The sequence below is a fragment of the Amblyomma mixtum genome, chromosome 7 (genome assembly GCF_055824585.1).
Source record: "Amblyomma mixtum isolate Tamu chromosome 7, ASM5582458v1, whole genome shotgun sequence".
NCBI classification, from domain to species: Eukaryota; Metazoa; Arthropoda; class Arachnida; order Ixodida; family Ixodidae; genus Amblyomma; species Amblyomma mixtum.
This window is the reverse complement of record NC_143018.1, coordinates 30,996,437-31,023,017: the sequence shown is the minus strand read 5'-3', so window position 1 is coordinate 31,023,017 and position 26,581 is coordinate 30,996,437. Positions and strand designations below refer to the sequence as shown.

Genomic DNA, 26,581 nt, shown 5'->3' with positions numbered 1-26,581 from the left:
ACAAAGGCTGACAACTTTCTTGAAATCATGAAACGTGTGGATAATCAAGACAAAGAAATCATGCACCTGCGGAAAAGAACGGCACGGGTAGAAAATACGCGCTGCGAAGAACAACCCACTCAGCCGAACCTTGATTTGGAGCAGCTGGAATTCAGAAGCAGGGAAAAAGATAATAAAAATTATGGTGTTTCTGAAAGTTAGCTTGAGAATTTGCTAGGCAAAGTGAACGAAGTGGCTAAAAAAATTAATGTCGGAGATATTAGTGAGAGCGACATTGAGGCCTGCGACCGGCAACACCAGCGCTTTCAGCGACAAGCTGAAAGAAACCAATAGCTTCGCCGCGGTGGCTCAGTGGTTATGGTGCTCGGCTGCTCACCCGAATGATTCGGGTTCGATCCCGGCCTTGTCGATTGAATTTCGATGGAGGCGAAATTCTAGAGCCCCGCGTACTGTGCGATGCCAGTGCACACTAATGAACCCCATTTGGTCCATATTTCCGGAGCCCTTCACTACGGCGTACTTCACAGCCTGAGTCACTTTGGGACGTTACAAACCCCAAACACCAAAGCCAAACCATTGAAAGCAATAGCTATTGGGCAGAAAAGGGCGAACGTCTGTACTGGTGTGAAAACCTTGCCAGAAGAACAAAATCTTTACTTCTGAAAACTAAAGATTGAGCTTGCAAAAAAAAAAAAATAGTGGTGCTCTAGCTCCGTGTAAGCAGAGTGAGAAACGGTAGCGTCACATTGGATTAGCCTTGTAAAGTCTTGTTATGCTGTTCGTTGAGCGTCTCTTTGGTATTTTTCTCGCTAAACCAGCGCTTCTCAATCCTTAACCAAACGTAAGCAAAGTTAATTTTTCATGCTCTCCTGAACGCGTGATCTTACGGCCTAGCACGTGCTCACCATGTGTGCACTTCGTGCCTGGCGCGCCGGTGCTGCTTCCGTTATGTATTCGCTTTAGGAGGCCATGACGTGACGGCCTAGCACGTGTGCGCGGACTTATTCCTAGGCACGCCGCTGCTCCTACCGTGATGTATTCAGTTGAAGATGGCGTAACGTCACGTCCTATCAAGTAAACTTTAGGCTGTTCTGCGAGCCCACGGTCGATCATGGGATCTAAGTTTGGTTGACCCTGACGTCCCCGGCTCGACCTTGACTTGACCTTGAAATCACCGTGACAGTCTCGCCTTGACCATGACTTGACCTTGGCATGTCCAATTGCTTGGCCATTGGTATGATCACTGACCATTCACCCGTTCTACAAACTTATAAGTCACCTTGGCTGAGACTTGAAGGTCACAAGCAACGCACGGCAGTCTCATCCCGAGACCTCTAGAAGTGAAGCTACCGCTTTAAAAATATCAGGTTTACTTGGTGCTTTAGTGCCAAGGTATTCGCGGAAGGGAAGGTGAGACTGCCCAAATCATTCGATATTAAAGTGACATTGAGGACCTTTAATGCTAAGCATGTATCGTTTGTATCGTTTGTGAGGATACATGCTTACCATGATACATGAGAAGGTGATTTGCGGTAGATGGTAATCTCCAACTTCATGTAGGATGTGTTTCTGGAAACGCAAGTTAATGGCTCGTTCATGAACGCTATGGAAGCTGTGCCAGATAGGGTATTTACCTCGTTGGTATTTCATAACGATGATGGCACAAAACCCCTACCCGCATTATAATACGAGTCCATATGGTGTCTTGCCAACTATTTTTTATCTTTATTTTTGTTTGGAACAGACCACTGCGAGGTGGTTACAGAGATCTTAGAGCCCTCGGGGACACTACATTCTCTCTGCATTCGATTCCAACAGGTATTTCCGTTCCCGACTGTCGCCAATACCGCGCACCACTCGGCCTGATTGGCGTTGCGTACAGTCCGCTCAACAGTTGGTGTTATCGGCTTTCAGAGGTGCGTTCCAGGATTGAGGACCCATGTCAGGAGACCAAACCGGCGCGCATTAGCGCAGTGTGAGATATCTGCCCCTTTTTATTCCAACTAAAATGACCGGAGAAATTATTTTGGCCAAGCCGATTTTCATATGAGAACAAATGAGCTGAAACTCTCTTGTACAAGCCGGGGCATATTGCAAGCGACGGATGCTTCAGACGCGTAGGCAAGTAGGCAGGAATTTAACGAAATAATCGTTGCAGGAGTCGGTGTTTTAAGGCCCAGTGGGACACACGGTTTATATGGACCAAGACGTAGAGGATCGCAGCCTAGTATTTTATACCACTTCGGGGTTTCTGAGGTGCCCTAGCACCGCAGAGTATTCAGGTTTTTTGGAATTCTGCCTCCATCCAAATGCTGCCCCGCGGCCGAGTCCCGATTTGGCCATCTTGGGATAAGTAGCCCAACGCAGAAACCTCGTAGCCTCCACGTCGAGTCCAACCATATGAAGAAATCGAACTCAAATTAGCTGTTAGACGAAGACAAGTCCCCTTGTCGAAGCGTTGGCTCAAGCAACCTGAGGTTTTCCCCTCCTTTGTTCATTTTGTGATCGCCAAGGACCATCTACCATACCCTCTCTCTACCATGGACTGTTAGTAAAGTTGTCCGTTCAAAAGCAAAAAATAACGAAAATTTCAACACTGGCATTAGTTATACGCCCACCTGGAAGTTGGCGAAATGGCAGGAGCAGCCGTTTTACTCCGACTAGCTTTTACATATCTACGAGTGCGTCTTAGCGACACACACGCCCCCTAAATCAGCGCACTCGAGCGCACACACCTATACAGGTGTTAAATGCGACTGGCGGCATATATGCGACAGACAAGCTGCACTATCGTAAGTGCTACGGGGAATCAAATGCTGTCATTGAACTGCTTCCTATTTATCGCATTCATTTAGAACGTAAAGGAAGCGGAGCAAGGTTCGACACCGGTCGCCGCTGGAGACCCCCGTTATTCTCCAGGCTGTTAAGAACGGCGTCAGCAGGACTCAGCCAGTACCGACGTTTCTCTTTTATGGATTCGAGAAACCCCTGCCCACTCGACGACGTCTGCCTCAGGGCATGCCGGATTGACCTTGAGGCGAGGGCAACGCACTTTGTTGCGTCTCCGCACAGTACTCAAAAAAAACAACTGAACAAAAAAGCGCCCGATTCTCCGCGGTGGGCTCACGTGCGGGGAGACGCCAAGCCGGTGGACGTTACCTATAACAATTCGCAATAAACATGGCGGAAGTCAAGGCACCTCGTTTCGGTGGCTCTTCTGCGCACCGAGCACCGCGGGGGGCTGGCGGGGGACTTCCGCAACAAACGTGAACGTCCAGAAGGACAAAGGACGACTTCCGGAAGCCTTTTCCTGACCTCGCGTTGCCCCCTTTTGCGACGGATTTCTCCCAACGGACAGTTCACGGCAGCCCGGGAAACCCTTCGGCGGGTCCGAGAACGTCGCACTCCGCAGTCGTCTTTACCTCGGAGGGATTCTCCTCTCCCAGGCTCAACACCTGCAGGAGGGTGTCCACAAGTGTTCCGGGTGCGTGTTTGTCCGCACGAGTGAGAGTTTCTGGCCACTCCCACCCTGACGACGGTGTGATCAACCTAGGGAAGAAGCACGCTGTAATATTCGGTGTCGAATGTGGTCGAGGACCAAATTTCTGATCCGGACCCTTGTAAAAATGTAAATAAATTCAGTCTTCTTTAACCCCTTCGAACTTCTTCGCTCAGCTGCACTCCTGTCCTGGTGGTGGGAACGGGCGTCGTCTGGACCTTGGTTCTGCCTAGCCGCAACCTCGAACATCGCCCTCAACAAGGCCTAGTGATGAAGACATGGCCTTGATAACGAGACCAACTTATTCCATATCTATTCTATTCAGATCGTTCTCGCCATTCGTGATTAGCTCAAGCAGCGACACTCTAGTGCTATTAAAATCACCGCCCTTTTGTCGAGGCTTGGGAATAAAGATTCGATATATACGAAAGAAAAGCGACGTTACATTACGCCACCTTTTGGGTCTTAATTTCCACCGCACCTCTGCATTCGAGAGATAGTATTGTCCGCATTCGCTCCATGTTGCATTGTGCTCGAATAACGGTGCATCTCCTGTTCATTTAGGGCAGCCCGCGTGATTACACCTAGGACAGGAGTTGACTCGCTAGTACGAGTGGAGGCTATGCGAGCGTCTGAGCGGGCAAATGTGCCGAGTGCAAGGAAACTCACCCGAATCAGAATCAATGACTGATATTATGATCACGTCGCCCGAGTCCCTCGACGGGTATGGCACACGAGTTGTATTCTGGTTTGAGACTTCCGCCGTGACGGTGTATCGTCCTTTGCCTGTGAACTGGCAGAAGTAGCCGCTGTAGGTGCCATCATATTGGTGGCTGTCGGGTTCTGTGAAAAAGTAAGGAAAGGCACATGATGACCGAAAAAGAGAGAGTGGAAGGAAGAAGGATGTTATGAAAGCGAGAGAGTGCAAGCAAGAAGGTTGGAAAGAAAGCGACAGTCTGGGAGAAATAAAGAGAGAGAGAAAGAGCAAGAAGATAAGAAAGAGCAAGAGGAAGAAAGAAAGAAAGAAAGAAAGAGAAAAAGAAAGAGAGAGAGAGAGAAAGAAAGAAAGAAAGAAAGGAAGAAAGGAAGAAAGAAGGAAAGAATGAAAGAAAGAAAGAAAGAAAGAAAGGAAGAAAGAAAGAAAGAAAGATAGAAAGATAGAAAGATAGAAAGAGAAGAAGAAAGGCAGGAAGACGGGACCACAGGAAACACCAACGTAACAGACGTCACAGCGCATTTCTGATGGATCACGATGTTCAGTGACTGGTTACGAGAAATAATTCGCATCACGTTCCTCCGGCTTTCGAGAATCAGGTATTAGATATTTAATGAAGACCATTGATATATATAAAAAAAGAATTTCGATAGTCTTGCATTCTCTCTTCATTCTCTCTTTATCGCGCTTTTTGATCTTTCCGTAGCATGATATCCCCTTCAAGTGATATAGGGTAGGTTAAGGTGTTTAGTAATCCCTTCGACTTTCTTGAGTGACTCCACACAAACAAGGAGACAAAAACACGCAGGACAAGGTCCGAGCACAACCCTTATTTTATGAGGGAAGTCCAGCTTATTAGCCATTGTTAGTAGTACACCGCGGAAGAGGGTCGGATGTTTCTTACCACACCTAGCAATAGCTCTTACTTATTCCGTCGTCATGAAGGCGGATCTTTATCGGATGCGCATCGTTGTTTGGGCGCTTTACTGTGGCGACGACCACGGCGTCTATAACCGGCTTCCTGCCCTTGGTGACCTTCACATAGACGGTCGCCCCGTTGAACCTGTCCACCTCTCGTTTGCTCATCTTGCAGTGGACTCGTATCTGCTCGTCGTCGTTGTTCCTTGGTTCCGTCTCGACCCCGACGTTGACCTTCACTGGGGCCGGGGTGGGACTTGTCACGTGCAGTGTCCAGGTTCCAACCTTGTAGGCGAAAAAAAAAGTGTAAGTAAGCCTTTGTGATGTTGGTTTCTTGTAATTGTTTGTAATGCTGGTGAGATTTTTTTTAGAGGGCGCTTTCACGTCGGACATTTCATCCGGGGACCTTTTCAACGCGAAGTTTATGTGCAGGCGTTGCATATGAAGTGCACATCTCGACAGAGTTGACAAAAGAACTCCACATTATCGTCAAGTGTGAACGCCATTCAAAGAAATCTAGGCGTAGAAATGGGAGAAAAAATGGCGGACACCGCCATCGGAAACTGCTATGGCGGAAATTCCCGCGCGAGTCACGTGTATGCGACCTGCACCTGCGTGGGCAGTGAACGCAGAGTAGGTGAAGCAGGCTTGGACAGGGGCAGGAATTCACAGGTGGAAGCTAGGAGGTGTGGAGGCTATCGAGAGGAAGGGAACAAGGCAAAATCAGGAAAGAGGTCGCAGCAAGAGCCAAAAGATGGACCGAAAGGAAGTGCCTGAGTGACAGCAGGAGGCGGAAACCTGAAATTAGGAAAGAGGGAGGGAGAGCACCCAGGTGCACACAGCTGGTGGCTCACACATAATGACGTGTGCAGGATGTACGATATGAGTCACTTCAGACAACACAATTTTTAAATTAGGCGTTTTGAGCTTAAAGAGCGATTTCTTCGCCGTAGCATTGCCAGCCGTATAGAAGATTAGTATACAGCCATGACGCGGTAACTAGAAGGCTCGTTATCTAGTAGTTATCTCTATTATTGTTAGGCTTATAATTATGCGAGGCGCGTACCCCACCCAAAGTAATATCCATAAGATTTTGTAGATTTTCGAAAAAGCGGTTACCATTGGCGCTGTGGCCCAACAAATTTCGGCTGCATCGGGTCAAAAAGATGCGGTTTTGAGAAGCTTGCAGGCAAAGCGACCTCTGCAGGTTGACGTAACTGGTGGAAAGAGTCAAAATTTGATGTGCCGCAGAGCCAAGGGTAGGTGCGTTTTCTAATTCCGATCAAGTTATATGGATATTACTTAAGGTGGAATACACCGCTTGAAGAAATTAAGGAGTCTAACAGTATTATTTAAAAGGTTTATAATTGAATATCAATTACCTACCTACCTCACTAGCACGTTTTAGATGTATTCTCTTGTACTACATGACTGGCAAAGCCGTGCCGAAAAGAACGCTTCTCTAACGTAAAACCCAATTTTTTTAAATTTGCATCGTCTTGAGTGAAACACCCTGTATATACTTAACAATCAATGACCGTGTTTGTGTGTGTCTGTGTGCGTGCGTGTAAAACAGCCTAAACATTAATAAAGCCCCCTTAATTAGTAGCCAACTTAGACCATTATAACTGTAAAAATTCCCGAGCGCACTGATTTAAGTACTATCCTTACCTATCTAGTTCATTCGAATACCAAAGGTAATTGCACTTTCATGCTACTTCACTTCCATTCCTAAATTAAATGCCATATATCTGAAACCGTCTAATGAGTGACCATGAGCCCAAATACCCAACACTGTAATTCACAATAAACAAAAAAATACGCTCTTTTTCAAAACACACACACTTTGATTTTTGCCAAAAGGCCGAGCAGCGATAACACACACACACTCATTCAGCCGCGGTGGCTCACTGGTTATGGTGCTCGGCTGCTGACCCGAAAGACGCGGGTTCGATCCCAGCCGCGGCGGTTGAATTTCGATGGAGGTGAAATTCTAGAGGCCCGTGCACTTTGCGATGTAAGTGCACGTTAAGGAACCGCATTTGGTCGAAAATTCCAGAGCCCTTTACTGCGGCGTCTCTCATAGCCTGAGTCGATTTGGGAAGTTAAGCCCCACAAACCACAACCACCTCAAAACACAAACAACACTAGACAATTACCACAGTTACCAACAGAAACCACGTCCAAACTCTTTAACACGTTGGGATAAGCATACTATATAGTAGTAAGCATAGCTTAAAACCATTCACAAAACTCTAAGGACCCGTATATACATTATGTGACGCAAAAATGCTTACAGCCACACAATTCCCGGCCAAAACAGCATTCATAGCACCCATCGTCAGACAGCTGGGGGGAGGAGGGGGGGTTGTCTTATTGTTCTTTTTTTAAATTTACCTTTTCAAATCAACCTTCAGTCATATATCCCCAAATGCCGCAAGAGCAAAGATTCTCAGCTACCACTTTCTCTCCATTTTCTTGAAATTCTTCGACATCCGCCCATCAGTAGTCAACATGCCGAAGCCCGGCCTTCTCATCATGCTTCCTGCATCTCCTCATTTTCATTAGCTAAGCCATCGCAGCAAAAAAAGTCATTATTTACGTTCATTATACACACCACAGTATTACACCATAGTATTTGGATTAGTCGGTAGAGCACCGTACGCGACATGCGGAGGAAATCGGGAGCGAATCCCATCGGCAACATGTGGTTGTCTTTCTTGTAGGTTCTTCTGATTTATCTGCTATCTAAAAATATTTATTTTCTCTCAAAAATAAAGTAAAACTACAAAAGAAAAAAATGGCCGTAGCTTAACTCAGTTATGCCTGGATATACGTAGCGAGAGGTGAGGTTCATCTTATCGATTAGCTTGGTTATCAAAAAGTTACATCTTGATCATTGAGCTTGATACGTCTCAATGTTTAGGTTTTGTTGTTACCTATCGTTAAGTCATGGTTATATTAAACACTAGACATTTGTAAAGTGTAAAGGATTTATTTTCAGTCTTCAGCTTGTCGTTTTTCAGTTGCCACATAGACGGCCCGATGGTCGGTGAAGTAGCAAGCAGCCGTCTTAATGGCTCCGACAGAGTACTTTGAGGCCAAGGTTTGTCTCTGGTAAAGCAGGTCGATCGCGGTTCCCCAAAGTGTAGTCTGCATGTTGGGGTCACTGGCCAGATCCAGGTTGGGCTTATCTTTAAATGGAACGTTAATCGAGTCCGGCGCCCTGTTAAAGTCTCCTGCCGCGACACGCAGTTTCTCGGCAATTCGACGCTTGGGGATGCGGGTTGCCACTACTTCAATGGTTTTCGGGATAGAGTTGCTTGGTGACACGTACAACACTTCAACGGAGAGACCGCTTTCTACCAACCGGACGGCACGCGATTACCCTTGGGAACTGCTACGATAGGCAAAGGATTGACGGCGATTCCTTCCTTAAGGTAGACGCAGACTCCGGTGTTCTTTATCTAAATCCACTCGCCTGGCCGTGTCGTACTTACGACGCTTCTCGAGGCGTGCGGCTCGTTCATTCTCCGTCCCCTCGGCTCGCTGCTTGCTCTTGGTTTCGTACCGACGAGGAAGCATGCTTCTCTCAGTCTCTCCGAGTCTCCATATCAGCCGACGAATCCCATCAAGCCACCCCTTCTATATATACGATGCATCGCTGACTCCTCCTCTGCTGTTGCAACGCGGTTTCACCGGCTCCTTCTCTGACGTCACGCCAGATGGCGCGGCGGGGGTCATCTGACGAGCGGCGCTGCCAGCTGCGGTGCTTGCTAGGCAACGGCTAAGCTCGCGATGTGGCCACCGTATACCGATGTGGCACCGATGTGGCACGTATACGCAGCACTGATGGGCAACTTGCTCCAATTTAGGGAGTCTTCTACGAAATGTCAAACTGGTCAAGAGCGCACAGATTCAAGCGGCCACTTACCGTTGCCGGACTCGGTATGGCGATGACTATTTCGTCTCTGTTCGCCGTTTCATGGCAACCTTGGCACGGCTTCCCGCTGGGGTCAGTGAGGTTGGCGTGGATTCGCATGTTGCCAGGGCTTTTTCGCTTCACGTACACCACCGTCGAGTCTCCGACAGCGGCGTCCACTTGGAACTTCCTCTCAAGCAAACTCGTGAACTCTTCGTCGGCATCCAGCAGCTGTTGAGAGACGAGACCATCAGGAAGAATTAACCGAATGAAGGAAGTCTCGGAAGTGGAAGTAGACCTCACGCATAAAGGAAGAAAAAAGGAGGAAGCAAAAGAAGGTGCAGCGATGGTTGGTGTGTATTCTGTACGGGTGGACACGAGAAAACCATCTATTATAAGCCGACCTAAAATACGTTCGCGGCTCCCGTCGATAGAACAAAGAACTTTCAAACGCTCGGCTTCATCTTTATCAGCAGCCTGGATCTCTCCTACTTTGTAACCGGCCAATTTGTTAAAGGTCTTAGACGTGTATATCTGCAACAGACATATGTTAAATAACATGGAACAGGCATCTCCTAAAGAGTGAAGGCTGTACAGGGCTTTAGCAAGAAACTCTTGATTTTGCGAGCGTTTACAGGTATAGAATTTGTGTGAAAGGTAATTTTGATGTGGGAAAACAAAAAAAAAGAATTCGTCTTTACATAAAGCAGTTTACCGTACCTTTCGGTTCATTAACATGAAAAGGCAAAACTAATGAAGCTGAATAAGATAGGAAAAGTACGATGGTAATACTTTACGATCCAACCTGAATAAGATGATAAGCTTCCGATCGAAAAAATTCGAGAGGCACTTTGACCGTCTAAAGTGCGTAGGGGCGAGAGAGAGAGAGAGAAACAACTTTATTGCCATAGATTGGCGGGATTTAGGGCAGGTGGGCTTGGTGTGGCCCCCAGGTGGGGGCGACTTCCTGGGCCAACGAAATGAGTGCCAGTTGGATGCTCTTGTCTGGCCTTTTGAGGAGTTGGTTCCATCCGTCTTCGGAGGGAGCTGGCAGTAATGTTCGAGGGGGCGGATTTCCCGCGCAACCCCAGAGGATGTGAGCCTGGGTGGCGATTTCTCCCTGGTAACAATTTTGGCAGACGGGGTCGTATTCCCCGTCTGTGATGAGTGAAAGTCTAGAATGGCTAAGGATAGAGTGTGTCTGCAACCTGCGGAGCAAGGTGGCTTGCGCTCCATTCAAGTCGGGGTGTGGAGGCGGGAACTGGCGTCTCATCTCTCTGTAGAGGTTGGTAATTTCGGCAAAGGTCTGGGGAGCCTCGGCAAGAGCGCCTGGGTCCGTGGGGCCGGCCGCCCGGTTGGTTAGTCCTCGGGCTAGTCGGTCGACCCCTTCGTTTCCTGAGTTTCCCGCGTGGGCGGGTACCCAGACCAGGTTGATCTTATGGTCGGGAGTGCAGCCGCGAAGGATGCGTGCAGCGCGGTGGCAGATAAAACCTGCCGAGTAATTTTGTATCGCTCTTTTGTAGTCGCTGAGGACTGTGCGCGTACGTGGGTCAGCGATGGCCAGCGCGATGGCGGTTTCTTCTGCCGGTGTCGGAGAGTGAGCGACTACTGTGGCTGCGGTGACGAGAGTAGACTGTGGCGTGGTTGCACAAGCCACGTATGTGTTTGCACTTTGCCGTGCAGCATCTACGTATATTGCGTGCTCGTCGGCAAGGTATGTGGCATTTAGTGCTTGGGCTTTCAGCTGACGGCGCGTATCATGGCGGCCAGGTAGCATGTTTTTGGGGATTGGTTTTATAACTAGGCGGCTATAGACCCCTATCGGAATGGGCGTCGTGGGGTGGACGTCGCCTATGGGGTTGATGTTGAGACGGTCAAGTATGAGCCGCCCGTGTTTAGTGCGGGAGAGGCGGTGGATTTGGGCGGTCTTGTGTGCCTCTATGAGTTCTGTGAGCGTGTTGTAGATGCCGAGTTGGAGGAGGTGCTGTGTGCTGGCGTACTGAGGTAGCCCCAGTGCCGCTTTGTACGCTGAACGTATAATGCTGTTCACAGCTTCCTCGTCCTTCCGGCGGAGGTGATAGTAGGGGTAGGAGTAGACTATCCTGCTAATGAGGAAAGCTTGCGTGAGCCGACAGAGTTCATCCTCCTTCATACCTCTGCGGCGGGTGCGGATGCGGCGGATAAGGCCGTTGACCTGATTGGCTGTGGTGCGGAGGCGCTGAATGGCCTCCGAGTTTTGCGTGTTGTTCTGTATTGACATACCCAGAACGCGGATGGTGCGGACCGGAGGTATGGGATGTGTGTCGACTTGAAGCACAATAGGTTCTTGCGGGTCGGGGACGGGCAGGCGAGCTCGTCTGTCCCTGATGACTAGTAATTCGGACTTCGTGGAGGAGCATGTGAGCCCGTTCGCCTGTACAAAGGAGTGTACCTTATCGATTGCTGTTTGGAGGGAGTTTTGGATTTCCCCGTCACAACCAGAGTTGGTCCATAGGGTAATTGCATCGGCATATATTGAGTGTTTAATGTGAGGTACCTCTTCCAGGAGCGGAGGGAGGCCTCTCATTGTAGCGCTGAAAAGGAACGGAGATAGGACTGCTCCTTGTGGTGTTCCTCGGGTGCCTAGTCTAATCTTCTCGCTGTGGAGGTCTGCAATGTGAAGTTCTTCTGCACGGTTATGAAGAAAGTCGGCGATGTAGTTGTAAGTGCGAGTGCCTACATTCATTTGTGAGAGGTTTGCCAGGATGGAAGCATGTGACACGTTGTCGAAAGCCTTGCTGACATCTAGGCTTAGGATGGTTCGTGTAGCTCGGATGGGTCTCGGATAGAGGATGTCGTGTTGGATTTGCCACACAATGCCTTGAGTGGAGAGGCCGGTTCTGAAGCCGATCATAGCGGGGGGAAAAAGGTCATCTTGGTCTACATGAGTGTTCCATGACCTTTCCCAGGCAGGACGTGAGCGAGATGGGCCGAAGGTTGCCCAGCTCGAGTCGTTTGCCTGGCTTAGGTATGAAAATCACTTTGTCATGCTTCAAAGTGTCTGGAAGGCGACCCTCATGCCAGTGTTGGTTGAAGAGGTCTGTGAGTGCCTCGATGGACTGGTCTTCGAGGTTACGAAGCATCTTGTTGGTTATGCGGTCGTCGCCAGCGGCCGTGGTGGTTTTAATCTGGTTGAGGGCGGCGCGGACTTCTTCCGTGATGTCGGCGTCCATGTTGGTGTTCTGAGCACCCGTGTATCCTGAAGAGATGGGAATTTCAATGGAAGTATTCATGTATTTGTCTTTCAGGGTAGCAAGTAGTTCCTCATTTGTTCCCTGAAAAGCGTTTATGACGCGGGTGACGTTCTTGTGAGATGTGGATTTGGTGTGAGTTGGCTCCAGTAGATGTCTGAGCAAGAACCACGAGTTTTTGCATCCTAACTGGCCGTTAAGACGGTCGCAGGTTTGATGCCATTGCTCCTGACTCAGTTTGACGTAGTAAGCTTCGATCTCTCACTCGAGGCGAACGAGACGGAGCTTGAGGGGTCGATTGTGTTTTTGGTGGAGCCAGCGAGCCCTAAGACTGCGCTGGGCCTCCCACATGTGTATGAGTTTGGCGTCGGGAGAGGGGCCATCCTCGTCCTGGGTAGTCGTGGAGGTGGCATTGGCGGTGTCTTCGAGAAGCGAGTTTGTCCATGCGTCCAGGTCGTCTATGGGGTCCGAAGTGCGATTGGCGCGTACGTATCGGAAGGCGTCCCAGTTAGTGTGCCTGATTGTTCGGTTGGGGGCTTTGCTGTGTGTAGCCGTGAAGGTTGTGCTGAGAACATAGTGGTCGCTACCTATGTTCATGACGAGGTTTTCCCAGCGTGCGTCTATGTTGCGGGCGCAAGTGAGATCGGGGCAGCTGTCCTGTGTGACACTGTTTCCAATGCGAGTAGGCCTGTCGGGGTCTAGGAGCAGTGTCAGGCCCAGTGTTTGGGCTGTCTCCCACACTTTGGCTCCCTTACGACCGCATGCTTTGCGGGGGTAGCCCCACTCGGTATGCGGCGCGTTGAAGTCACCTAAGATGAGTAGCATCCCTGTTTGTGCAGTCGCGCAGGCCTTACGAACGAGGGTTGCCACTCGTGTGCTTTTGTCGCTAGGGGGGCTGTAGACGTTGAGGATGTGGAGCGGGGCTTGTGAGCGACTGTTCGGTAGGACCGTAGGCGCGAAAGCGTTTTCCGCACCACTTTGACTGCCTCTGTGGCACTGGCGACGTCACCACTGGATGACGTCACGCGTAATTACTGACTAATTCCTGAGTCATCACAAATTACTAAATAATGGTTAATGCTGATTACTCACTAAGTAGTAATTAACTGCTAATTAATGACGCTTAAGCTTTGCCTTTCGTTATGGAACGCGGCAGCATGCTGTTGCGCTGCCAGGGAGCCCACAGAACGTCATCACCACCCGTTCGGCGCGATGTTTTGCACTCTGAACGCCACGGTTATTGAGGAAAGGAAATGGCGCAGTAATTCTCTTTCATCTCGGTGGACACCTGAACCCAACCGTGCATGAATGGAGGAAGTGGGAGTGAAAGAAGAAAGAGAAAGAAGAATGAAAAATGAAGAAAACCAAAATTGTATTTGAGGAAAGGAAATTACGCAGTAACTGTCTCACATATCTCGGTGGACACCCGTCAAAAGCGTGACACCTGTGCTGACAAGCTTCTGCTGTCAGCCTTCTGTCAACAACGATGAGGTATTTAAAGCTTTCGCTTAAAAGAGGAAACATTCCAGTTGCTGTCATGCACCCCTCGTCTAGTCTAGTTCCTGCGGCAAAAGTCGTAAGAAACTTGAGCGCGTCAGTCAACTACCGTTCTGTCTACAGCTCTACGGCCCTTGGAGGCATACAGCTCCTTTGCTACCGCAACTAGAAGACCCTAATTATAGTATAGACAGCCCTGCCACTGCTACCGCACGACGTCAGTGCCAGTGCACATGCATCGATAGCGGAGGGCGAACGCGCATGAGCACTGGAGACTGACAGTACGGGGCAGCGGTGGCGCCCTCTGCTCTTCGTTGCTCACTACCAGAATATGCTCAAGACATTGCCAAACGTCGGCCAGCATGCGGAATTCAGTTGCCGGTGTCAGCAGCATTACGGTGACTATGACGTCACAAGTCGAGCTGACGTTAAGTGACGCGTACAAGAGCTCCTCCATATAATCGCCATCCTGTCCCAGCAGCTGGACTGAAAGCGAGTGAACGGACAGCTATTAGAGAGTTTTTTACACGCGCACAAATAGGCTTTGCGCGCGTATTATCCTTAAAGGGCGCCATGTATCTCTGCACACACAAGGAAATGACGGCCAAAGTCAGTGGTCACCTTCATAATTTTTGAAACGTCCAGCGCCAGCGCAACGGGCACGGTGAGGTTGTTGTCCATCTGTGCTTCATCGAAGGTCACCTCGATTCGCTTGGACATGTCCGGCCTTGGGAGGCTGGAAGAAGAAAAAAATTCCCATTTATTCTTTCGTTCCTCAGCGTGCTCAGTAGTTCAGTAGTGCAAACTGCTGGGCTAGTTCGTTCATATTGCATAGAAAGGGAACCAGCGAAAATAGACGCAAGACAAGAACGAAGAAGGCACACACCGCAACGATGGATTTTACGAAGACACATAAAAGAGCGCGGTGTAGAAAAATAGTAGTTCAGGAGTGCAAACTGCTGGGCTAGTCGGTTCATATTGCATAGAAATTCCAGCGTTGCGGTGTGTGCCTTCTTTGTTCTTGTCTTGGGTCTATTTTCGCTGGTTCCCTCTCTATGCACGTGCTCAGTAGCGCGTTCAAAAATTTGTGACGATTGCAGACAATTGTTAGAGCCGCAACAATCGGGCAGGCGCCTTGGAACTCCATGGAACTCTGATCCTGGTTGCCGCTTTTCACTGCAGCCTTTTTTTTAATTTACGCTGATATAATTGACAAGTTTAAAGGTACAAGCAATATGTTGGAAAACTGGCCGTGCTAAATAACGAAACTTTCCACATCGGCGCCGACATTATAAAATACCTAAACGTTCCCGCCCATCGATTGCATAGTTGGGACACAATGGTTGACTGCTTGATCATAAAGTTGGGTCTTTGAATGTGAAGCGTTTTTATTTTTTTGCTACCTCTCTCTAATTTCGCGTTGTATCCGGAATTGTTACGACGCTCTGAACGTCGCGCGCACCGCACATGCGCACATGTGGCCGGTCAGATGCTCAGCTTCCAAGGGCTCGCTCGACGAGCCAGAGTCCATTGGGCAGCCCTGCTATACAAAAGTTGAATAAAACGTCGAGTCACAAGAGATGTGCTCTCGTTGGCCACCATGAACCACAGAAGAGGAGCTCCTTTACAAAAAAATTCAGGGGAGACTTTGCTGACCTAACGTGCGTTGAGGCGAAAGCCTTAAGAGTGGTGTTGTTGCTTGTGTCACTGATGTATGGTTAAGATGTTAAGGTTCTCCTCTAATTACAATCACGACCACCGAGGGGAGCCTTGGGGACATAGAGGACCGCCTTCAGCAGGCCGCTTCCATAGTCGATGCGTAAGCTATTGACTCCGGGCTCCTATGTGCTCCAGCAAATTCACAGCGTCTGCATGTCAGAGCGAACCCAGAGGATAGGACAGCAATACACATCTCTCCCTGATGAGGTTTTGTTAGAGAGATGGAGGAGCTCCGGATTCTTGGCCTGTTCATTCCCCGCAGACTTGGACCTGAATTCACTAGTGCGAAACTCAAGAGAGTAGGCGAACAGGTAGGGCGCATGATCCGGAGCGTTTCCTGGGAGCGTGGCGGTCTGCGGGGCAAGGACGCGCTTCGGCTCGTCTATACCTTCATGACTAGCCGGATACTCTACGCCGTGCCGTACCTTCGCACTGCTAAGAAATACGACGCGCGAATAGACGCGATCATCCGCAAGGCAACGAAGTGAGCCCTGGATCTCTCGGTGGCTACATCTGAGGCCAAACTCAAGGCATTGGGGGTGCTAAACTCCTGCCAGGAGCTGCGGGAGGCCCACCTCATAGACCAATACACACGGCACATGGAGACGGGCCCCGGACGCCGCCTGCTAAACCGCTTACACATTCAACACCATTCCAGTCCAGAGGAGGCGTAGCGTATCCCAGGACACTGGAGCCATATCCTCTAGGTCTGAACGCTCTCCCGTAACACGGACACCGACATGCACAAAAACAGACGACAAGCGCGGGCTTGACCTCTCGAGAGACAACACGGCTCCCGAGGAACACAACCTCTAAATTGCGATCTATGATCGAGACCGCCATGGACCAGATCTTGACTAAGGTCAAATCTGCCGTATCCGCGGTGGTCTCAAAACACATCTCGGACAACGCCCGCCTCTTCCGTCGGACGGGGTCCATTAGGGACGTATCCCGACGGGTCCTTCAATATTCAACCGTCTGGTAATCGATTCGGACAATGAGGACAGCTGCCCCGCTCCTTCCGTCATCACCCGCTTGATGGCGCGCGTAGCTGGCTCTGGGGCAGCCAATCCCTCCTCCTAACCCCTAAAGTTTTTTGTCATGGCGAGACACCTTAAACAAAGGAGTTCCGCTATCTACAATTGGGCCATGTACCTTCAATAATACATTAGAACTGTAGAGGCTTTAAAGACAGCGCTAAGCGGGCCAATTTCCGCTTCTACCTTGAAACCTTCGAGTCCCTACCAGTTGCGGTTGCACTCCAGGATCCAGGCCTGGGCGTCACACTTTGAAATAACACGACGTTCCAACAGGACCCCTAGTCTTGTCTTCTTGTTCACAAAGCCTACACAGCCAACTTAGCGGATCTCAACCTCCAGCTCGAGTATTCCTATGTAATGGTGACTATTCTACCACTCCGCCGCATGGACCCGTCGTTGCATATACTCAACGTGTGCTGCTCTCGAAAACTCAAGCGAGTGACTTTCGCGGAGCTATTAAGCCACGCTCTAAGAGTAGCGGGTCGTGATCCCCTGCAGATTGTGGGTGATTTTAACGGTCCCAGTTAGCTGTGGAGGTATCGCAAGTAGGGCTCGCGCGGAGGTAAGCTGGCAGAACTCGCGTCCACTTTGGGCCTCACCCTCCACGCGGACCCCATGCACGCAACACGGCTAGGAAACTCCGTGACACAAGATACGTGCCCGGACATAACCTTTACTCGCAACATACTACACGCAGACTGGCTCAACACTGAGGAGACCCTCAGTAGCAACCACTGCATCCTTAACACTACACTACGCGCACACCCCCTCAAGCATCTCAGAACACAAGTCCATATCCCGGATTGGACAAAATTCAGGCAAAATTTACACTCACTGGATAATACACCCATTTCCGATCAAGGCTACCCAGCATGGTCCCAACAGCTGCTGACACCTTTTCTCGCATGAAACTAGGATCCAGCTCTGAGAGGCGCTCACGGACGTGGATAACCACCTTCTGTACCTCTGGGAAGCCCATTGCAACCTCGGCCGCCGTTGGCGACGCCAGAAACACAATAGAAAGCTTAAAGCTCGAATTACCGAAATTACCCAGAAAGCGGCAGAATACGCGGCCCAACTTGGCGACTATAACTTAATGGATAGATGCAACACGAGCGCGCGATAAATGTCCAGCCGCAACACGCGGCGTCTCTTTCGAGCCCTAATCGACCCAACCCAAACACGAACTAAAACATTTGCAGCGAGCGATGCACGGTTTCCCTGGCAACACAACTCAACTGGCACAGAAACTTCGGGACCGTTATTTGTGTACAGCCGAAGACCGCCTAGGATCGGCGTACTCTTATGCAGTCAAAGAGAACACGGAGCTGGATGAACCTTTCCAGCTCCATGATCTGTGGGGGGTTCTCGCCAAAATGAAACGGAGAACTGCGCCAGGAAGAGATAAGGTCACCGTCAAGCTTTTGACGAACCTACCCCACTTGGCATACCAGTCCCTACTCCACTACATCACTGCAATTAGGCGCTGGGACTCCTCCCTGCCAATCGACTGGAAAACGGCTCTGGACACTTTTATTCCTAAAGCAAGCGAACCAGTCTACACAGATAACCCTCACCCCATCTCTCTCACCTCTTGTGTGAGCAAAGTAATGGAGACGATGGTGCGGGATCGGTTATCTGGATATCTTGAACACAAACCTGTCTCTGCGAGCACCATTTTCTGATTCCGCCCCCACAGATCCGCACACGATGTCCTCGTGCAACTGAATCGGGAAGTCCTTGACTCTCTCGAATGCCCCATAATGGCCGGGTAGTACTCGCCTTGGATCTTAAAGGGGCATTTGACAATGTAACACACAAGGTCATACTCAGTAACCTAAGCCACACTGACTGTGGCCTCAGCAAATTACGATACATAAGTAAATTTTTGATGTCAATCCTACATTCGCATCCAAGATAGAGAGCATGGTCCATTTACTCGGTATGGGGGAGCCCCCCCAACGCGCGGTAGTTTCCCCGCTGCCCTTCAATCTGGCTATGATGCACCTGCCGGCCCAGCTAGGTGGAGTCACCGGCGTATGGCACGCCCTGTACGCCGATGACATCCCCCTATGGGCCGCGCAGCGCAGCACCGGGGACATTAAAACCAGCCTTCAAACAGCAGCGGCGATAGTATACCGCTACGTCCGCCGCTGCAGTCTTCAATGTTCCCCTCAAAAATTGGTATTTGTGCACCTCCGCCCCTCACAAAAGTGCACAACTAAAATTTCTCTGTCTTGAGAGTGCTCCCATACGCGAAACTGACTACATACGGGTACTCACTTTACATCCACAAACACAGACGGCCAGACACTACACTGGCCAAACTCCGTAAGGTGGGGTCCAGGTGGGCCGCGTGGTCCGGCAGGTTTCTAACAAACGCGGGGGTTATGAAGTAAGGATGCCTTCCGTCTGGCAAACGCCTTCGTAACCAGTCGAATTCTCTATTCGTCTCCTTATCTCCACCTACGAAAACAAGGAGGATTCGCTCGAGGTGATCCTTCGCAAAATTTTTAAGCGCGCCCTTGACCTCCCCATCACTACCTCAAACAGCCGGCTTGTGGGCCTTGGGGTGGTGAATACATTCCGGGACTTCCGGGAGGCGCACCTTACAAGCCAGTGTACGCACTTGTCGCTATTGGAGTCGGGTCGCCGCTTTTTTGCTCGACTACATATCCAACACACCCCTCCAATGGAAGACAGGTTTCGCATCCCAGAACTTAGGAGACGTGCCCTCCACGTCTTCCAGCCAACATATCTCATGCAGACCAAATTGGTCGGCGCCTGGCACGAGCGCAAGCCTTAGCCCGATATTAAGGCAACAAAACAAGTGTATACTACGTGGATGCGTCCGGCCCTCACCACGGGGGATGGTACACGGTCGCGGTAGTTCACAAAAGGAACAAAGTTAGCGGCCTCACCTTCAGAGCCCGCAGTGCAATGCGAGCAGAAGAGGTCGCGATTGCTCTCGCGGCCTCACATTCCGATTGAAAATACAAAATCACCGACTCGAGAGGAGCCTGTCAGAACGTGGAACAAGGCTGCGCTCCCTTCCTAGCGTATGGAATCTACCAAAATTGCATACGGGAGTGAGTGAGTGAGTAGAAACTTTATTGATTTCTAAGATTTAGCTTGCGGTGGAGGTCGTCTTCAAGTCTTCAAGTCTTGAGGTTGCCTCCTTAGCCTTGGGTGGTCCCCTAGTCCAGGGCTTCACTGAGTCTGGCCACCTCGCTTGCGTGTGCTATGAGTGCCCTTTGGGCCTCTAGCTCGCAGATGGTGAGCCGGCTCTCCCATTGCTCCGCACTTGGTGTGTCGTGTTTGTGAAACGATATGTTTCTATCGAATTCCCATGTTATGTGGTATAGTGTTGGCCTCGCTTCGCACCAAGGGCATGTGGCGCGGTATTGTGTCGGGAACATCTTGCTTAGTATATATAAGTTGGGGAAGGAGCCTGTCTGTAGCTTCCGCCATTTTGCGGCTTCTTCCTTGCTTAGCTCTTTGTGTGGTGGGGGGTATTTGTATCTTAGCCCCCTGTATAAACTTAGTGTTTGAGAGGAGCCAGCCCCTAGGCTAGTCCAGAGCTCCTCCTGGGCTTGTGACCCCCCAGCTCGGATAGTAAGCCCTCGAGCTAGTTCGTCCGCCCTTTCGTTGCCCCAGACAACCGTGCGGCCTGGTATCCAAATTATGTTATGTTTCTCTCTCCTCCCAGAGGGTGTCCCCTCGATGAGGATACGGGATACTCACCCCGAACACCGTTACCTTATATGGGCCCCTGCTCATCAGGGGTTGGCAGGAAACGAGGCAGCAGACGCCGCCGCCCGCGCGCTCTCTCACCGGGCTGTGTTCTCCTCCTCACACGATCGGGAATCCGATCCTAATCCGATCTATACCTTCAAAGATGTTACAACTTACTTTCAAGGCAGTCTTCGTCTTTACCCTAGCCCATGTAAAGGCGGATGAGCGGCTCCTTCTCCGCCTTCTCAAAAGTATTTTGCTGTGCCCGGGAGCACTAAAACATTTTGACCGCTCCTGTAACGGCAGCTGCCCGCACTGTAGTGCGGTATCTTCTGACACCTATCACATGGTGTGGACCTGCCCCTACTACCCGGATATTCCCCCATCCCCAACAAACCCGGGAGGACTGGGAGGCGACCTTGCTCGGCTGCCACGACCTAGAGGCCCAACAAGGCTTAGTCGGGTGCGCCCGGGCGGCGGCCACCGCCACTGGGGTCCCATACTAAGGCCCTCCACCTAGTGCTTGTAAGGATCGGTCCCTTACAGGCTGGTCCAAACATACCTCCTTTTCCTTTTTCACCACCAGCACCCGCTGTTTACTAGGTAGAGGTAGCAGGGCCATCGCCCACGGGATTTTACACGGCCACTGTCGTTCATCAGGAAATGCACGTTGATGGACTCTGCTTTCGAGCCCCGAATTAAATGCTATCCGAGGAAGTAGCGATAGCGCTTGCTGCCGCTAACGCCAATTGGAGACTGCGCACCACCGACTCCTGAAAATCATGTAATCATTACTTGGGGGGGGGGGGGGGACCCCCCCCCCCTTTAGCCTTTTGTATTTTAAGACGGATTGCCACTGACCCAACACCGAAAAGAATTATTTGGGCTTCTTGCCACCAGGGCTTCCGAGGTAATGAGACCTCTGACGCGGCTGCCCGAGATCTTAGAGCGGGGCTCGCCCGAGAGCGGGGCTCCAACTCGCGCCGTCGCTTAGCGAGGCCGCAGCTACCGAGCGCGGCCTAGCTCTTGCTCCTGCTACGCGCGGCGCGCTTAGCGGTCTGACGTCACAGCTGCAAGAGCGGGGCTCCCAACTTGCGCCGTCGCGTAGCGAGGCCGCAGCTACCAAGCGCGGCCTAACTCCCGCTTCTGCCGCACTCGGCGCGCTTAGCGGTCGGTTCGATTGTCCACCGAGATGACAGAGGGTTACTGCGCCATTTTCTTTCTTCAAAAAGCGGTGCGTTCAAAGGGCAAGGCATGGCGCAGTAATTCTCTGTCATCTCGGTGGACATTCCCGAGCGCTTATTTACCGGGCTCCGCATCCCAGCTCTTCTGGCTCGAAGAATAACCATCCGCTGCTGCGGTTCAGGGAAACAATAACGCGTTATAGCGACAACCACCGCCGTTTCCGGCCCCCTGCAAAGGGGCTGAGTAAGACGGAGGAGCCAACTTTAAGGTGTCTACAAACAGGTACTGTGCTCTGGCCTGCATTCGTCAAACATTACGATCCTAGCACGGATGGGCGATGGCCGCACTGTGGGGAGAGCTGTGATATCTTCCACATGGTGTGGGCATGTGCTCAAAACCCCCACCTCCCCCTTCTCCTAGCCCTTCCCGACAGGGATGGGAGACTGCCCTCCTGGACTGCTCCTCGCTTGAGTCCCAAAGGGCTCTGGTTAAACGGGCGCGATACAGGGCCTCATGAAGCGGTGTCACGGACTAGGGACGCCGATCATGTAGCGGGGCCACTCTGTGGCTCCCAAACTCTATTCTACCAAATAAAAAATTAGGAGACACTTTGGCGACTAAAGTGGCGCAAGGCGAAAGCCTGAGTACAGCATTCTGCCACGAATGTGGTTGTGAATGATTATTCAAGTGCTTCCAGCGAATGAAACGCTCATTGGCTATCTACTTGTGTCACTGATGTGTGGTTAAGATGTTAAGCTTCACCTGCAAGAGTGGAACGCGACAGCGTCTTGGTAGTCCACAGAACGCCATCGCCCATTCACCTCTACGCCTTGCTGGGCGGTAAATTTATTTTTGAGGAAAGGAAATGTATCCCTCTCCCGCATATCTTGGTGGACACTTGAACCTCGCCGTAAGGGAAGGGGGAAGATGGGAGTGAACGAAGATGCCGTATTAGCTAGACGCGCCTTTGTTCAGTCCAAACCATTCAGCTGGCATGGCGGAGTGGCTAGCGTGCTCGTGTCGCACTCCGGAGACCCTGGTTCGATTACGCAACTCGACCAGTTTCGTACTCGGTTTTATTGATTTATGTGGTCTGACTAGAAAGGTTAATTAGGCTCTTTGATATTTACATTATTGCAATTCTATCCATCGCGTTCTGTCATTCACCTGTCAAACGTTGGAAAAGTCTAGGATATTCGACAGGATGTATATGAAACGAGAAACGTAACGAGCACCGTCGAACTTGGCGGGGAAGTGGGTGGTGGTGGAGGGAACGCGGCTTCGGCCGCTTATCTGTTTTTTTCAGCAGCGTCTTGTGACCTCTTGATTCTCATCTATGTTAATTATGCTAATTGGTTAATTATGCAATTAACTAAACTCAATCCCACTTAGTTGGAGCATCACTACACGATCGCTTTAATTGGTTGCATGGTTACTAGCCAAAGTACAATTGGCCCCATTCGAAAATCGCGCACTGTGACGTCACGAGCATTTTCACCAATTGAAAAGCGTGACATTTCTGTCGACAGCTCCTGCTTACAACGATGAGGCATTAAAGGCTTCCGCCTTAAAAGTTTTAAGGCGAAAGCCTTTAATGTCTCATCGTTGTAACCAGCAGTTGTCGACACAGAATGTCACGCTTTTCATTTGGTCGAAACGGTCGTGACGTCACAGTGCGCCAATTTCAAACGGGGCCAATTGTACTTTGGCTAGTAACCATGCAACCAATTGAAAGGATCGTATAGTAACGCTATAAGTGGGACTGAGCTTAGTTAATTGCTTAATTGCCCAATTACGGTAATTAACTTTTCTAGTCAGTCCATATAAATAAATAAAGCCGAGTAGGAAATTAGTCCAGCTCGAGAATCGAACCCCGGTCTTCTGCGTGCGAGACGAGTATGCTATCCACTCCGCCATGCCAGCTGGATGGTTTGGAATGAACAAAGGCGCGTCTAGTGAATACGGTGTCTTCGCTCACTTCCATCCTCCTCCCTTTCCTCCTGGCGAGGTTTAGGTGTCCACCGAGGTACGAGAGACAGATACATTTCCTTTCCTCAAAAACCAATTTACCGACGAGCGAGGCGTAGAACCGAATGGGCGATGGCGTTCTATGGACTCCCCGGCAGCGTTGCAACACGCTCTCGCGTTCCACTCTTAGAGGCGAAGCTTAACATCTTAACCACACATCAGTGACCACACTTTAGGTCAAAAAAGTGCACCCCCCCCCCTCCCTGAATTTTGACGGGTGTCCACCGAGATATGTGAGACAGTTACTGCGTAATTCATTTTCTTCATTACGGGCCATATTCGTCTTTCTTCTTTCACTCCCACTTCCTCCGTTCCTCTATGGTACGGTTCAGGTGTCCACCGAGATGACAGAGATTTACTGCGCCATTTCCTTTCCTCAAAAACCGTTGCGTTGAAACGGCTAGGCATCGCGCCGAACGGGTGGTGGCGTTCCAGTTCCGTGGACTCCCCGGCAGCGCTACAACACGCTGTCGCGTTCCACTCCTAAAGGCGCAGCTTAAGCTTAAACTTAATTAGCGGTTAATTAGTATTCAGGCATTAATCAGTAATTAACCATTAATTAGTGATTTGTCATCACTTAGTAATTAGTACTAAATTACATGTGACGCCACCAGTGCCACAGAAGCACTGAAAGTGGTGCGAAAAACGCTTTCGCCTCTACGCACTTTAGACAGTCAAAGTGCCCCCTGAATTTTTTTCACGCATGAATCTATCTCGCATATTAAGGCGGAAGCCTTTAATGTCTCATCGTTGTAAGCAGCAGTTGTCGACAGAAAATGTCACGCTTTTCAATTGGTCGAAACGGTCGTGACGTCACAGTGCGCGAATTTCAAACGGGGCCAATTGCACTTTGGCTAGTAACCATACAACCAATTGAAGGGATCGTATAGTGATGCTCCAATTAAATGGTACTGAGCTTAGTTAATTGCTTAATTACCCAATTAGCCTATTTAGTCAGGCCATATAAATCAATAAACCGATTAAGAAATTCGTCGAGCTCAGGAATCGAACCCCGGTCTTCGGCGTGATAGACGAGCATGCTATCCACTCCGCCATGCCAGCTCGATGGTTTGGAATGAACAAAGGCGCGTCTAGTGAATACGGTGTCTTCCCTCACTCTCATCCTCCTCCATTCCCTTCCCGCGAGGTTTAGGTGTCCACCGACAAATGAGAGACAGACACATTTCCTTTCCTCAAAAACCAATTTACTGACGAGCGAGGCGTAGAACCGAATGGGCGATGGTGTTCTATGGACTCCTTGGCAGCGTTGCAAGACGCTATCGCGTTCCACTCTTAGGGGCATCAGTGACCACACTTTAGGTCAAAAAAGTGCCCCCCTGAATTTTGTGAGACAGTTACTGCGTAAATTCCTTTCCTCAAATACAATTTTCATTTTCTTCATTACGGCTCCTCTTTATCTATCTTCTTCACTCCCACTTCCTCCCTTCCTCTACGGTGCGATCCAGGTGTCCACCGAGATGACAGAGAATTACTGTGCCATTTCCTTTCCTCAAAAAGCGTTGCGTTCAAAGGGCAAGGCATCGCGCTGAACGGGTGGTGTTCCGTGGACTCCCGGGCAGCGCTACAACGCGCTGTCGCGTTCCACTCCTAAAGGCGAAGCTTAAGCGTCATTAATTAGCACTTAATTAGTATTCAGGCATTAATCAGTAATTTACCATTAATTAGTGATTTGTAATCACTTAGTAATTAGTACTCAGTCATATGTGACGCCACCGGTGCCACAGTAACAGCGAATGTGGTGCGGAAAACGCTTCCGCCTCTACCCACTTTAGACAGTCAAAGTGCCCCCTGAAGTTCTCGGTGGACAACTGAACCTTGTCGCAAAGGGCAGGGAGGAAGATGGGTGTGAACGAAGACACGGTATTCACTAGACGCGCCTTTGTTCGTTCCGAAACATCGAGCTGGCATGGCGGAGTATTCCACTTCCTGACACGATAGCGGACGGTTGCAGGATCATGGGCTCCCACGGAGCGGCGATAGCGGCGCGGGAACAGGTTTACCAGCGACGAAGATGAGTACGAGATTGTTCTGCCTAACCTGCCCACTGGTCTTGTCGTTTTAAACATGTAGTTTCTGCACGGTTACGTGCGTGCGGGGCCCTACAGGGTCGAGGACTTCCGAGACGCCCTCGCCAACGTTGGTAGGCACCCCGATGTTGTGGCGTTGGGGGCATACCAGATAAACCATGCACGTGTGAGAAGTTACGTTCAGTAGCGCGGATACCGCAAAGAGACTGGCTGCATTGAAGGAGCTCGAAGCGAAGGAACGCCGTTGTATCATCTTCGACCCGGAAGACCACCACGTAAAGTTGCGCCTGCACTGGATGCCACACGGCGTCGCCAACGAGGACATGCGCACGGCATTCGCGGCGTTCGGCAACGTTACCGAGGCCACCCAGGAGCGTAGGCGCGTCGCTGGTAAGCAGGAGAAGGAGTCCACCACGAGACCGTGCACCTAAAGATGAAGCCAGGCATGAAGGTCGACGACCTGCCCCGCCAGGTTCGAGTCGCTGGTGAGTTGGCTCTCGTGGTGGTAACCAGGCGGCCGTGCAGTGTCTGCGTTGCGGAGGCACGGGGCACGATCGCCGCGATTGCAAGGTGCCCAGGTGCTCGAAGTGCCTACGCTATGGACACTCGCAGGCTGACTGCGTTCGCACCTACGCGTCGGCTACCGGATGCCTAGCGGGGAGCGACTCGGCAGAACTCATGGACGTCGTCGAAGCGGTGGAAGCAGCGAGCGGTGCTGACGACGCGGGTACAGTGTTCTAGAGCACTGTAACGCGGGCAAAATCGAGGGGGTGGTGGTTGAGCCAGTTGTTGCGAGGAGCAACGCTGGCACGACGGTCGCAGAGGAGAGCGGGTCGCCAACTAGTAAGCGACACTTGTGTAAAACTGTACAATAAGGAAAACCATTTTCTGCGCACCTGTTGTTGACCAGGAGTTGGTTGACTGTACTCCCTCTCTCATTCCCCTTGTTCTTTTGCTGTGATTCTGAATATATAAGCCACTTTCACACAAATAAACTCAGTTGATAGTTTGCGCTCTGTCTGTCTCTTCGCTTTTCCTGTGGCTG

At 50.5% G+C, this 26,581-nt stretch overlaps 1 protein-coding gene across 1 annotated transcript in view; it reads right to left on the bottom strand.

The window, feature by feature from the left end:
• The window catches only part of LOC149335543 (calcium-activated chloride channel regulator 1-like), a 60,202-nt gene that overhangs the window by 10,864 nt on the left and 22,757 nt on the right, over positions 1-26,581 (bottom strand). The window contains exons 6-9 of the mRNA XM_089553963.1: positions 14,403-14,517; positions 9,067-9,285; positions 5,141-5,417; positions 4,169-4,342 (exon numbers count right to left, since the gene is read on the bottom strand). Coding sequence (XP_089410089.1) covers positions 4,169-4,342; positions 5,141-5,417; positions 9,067-9,285; positions 14,403-14,517 — 785 coding nt within the window. The remainder of the gene's footprint in view (positions 1-4,168; positions 4,343-5,140; positions 5,418-9,066; positions 9,286-14,402; positions 14,518-26,581) is intronic.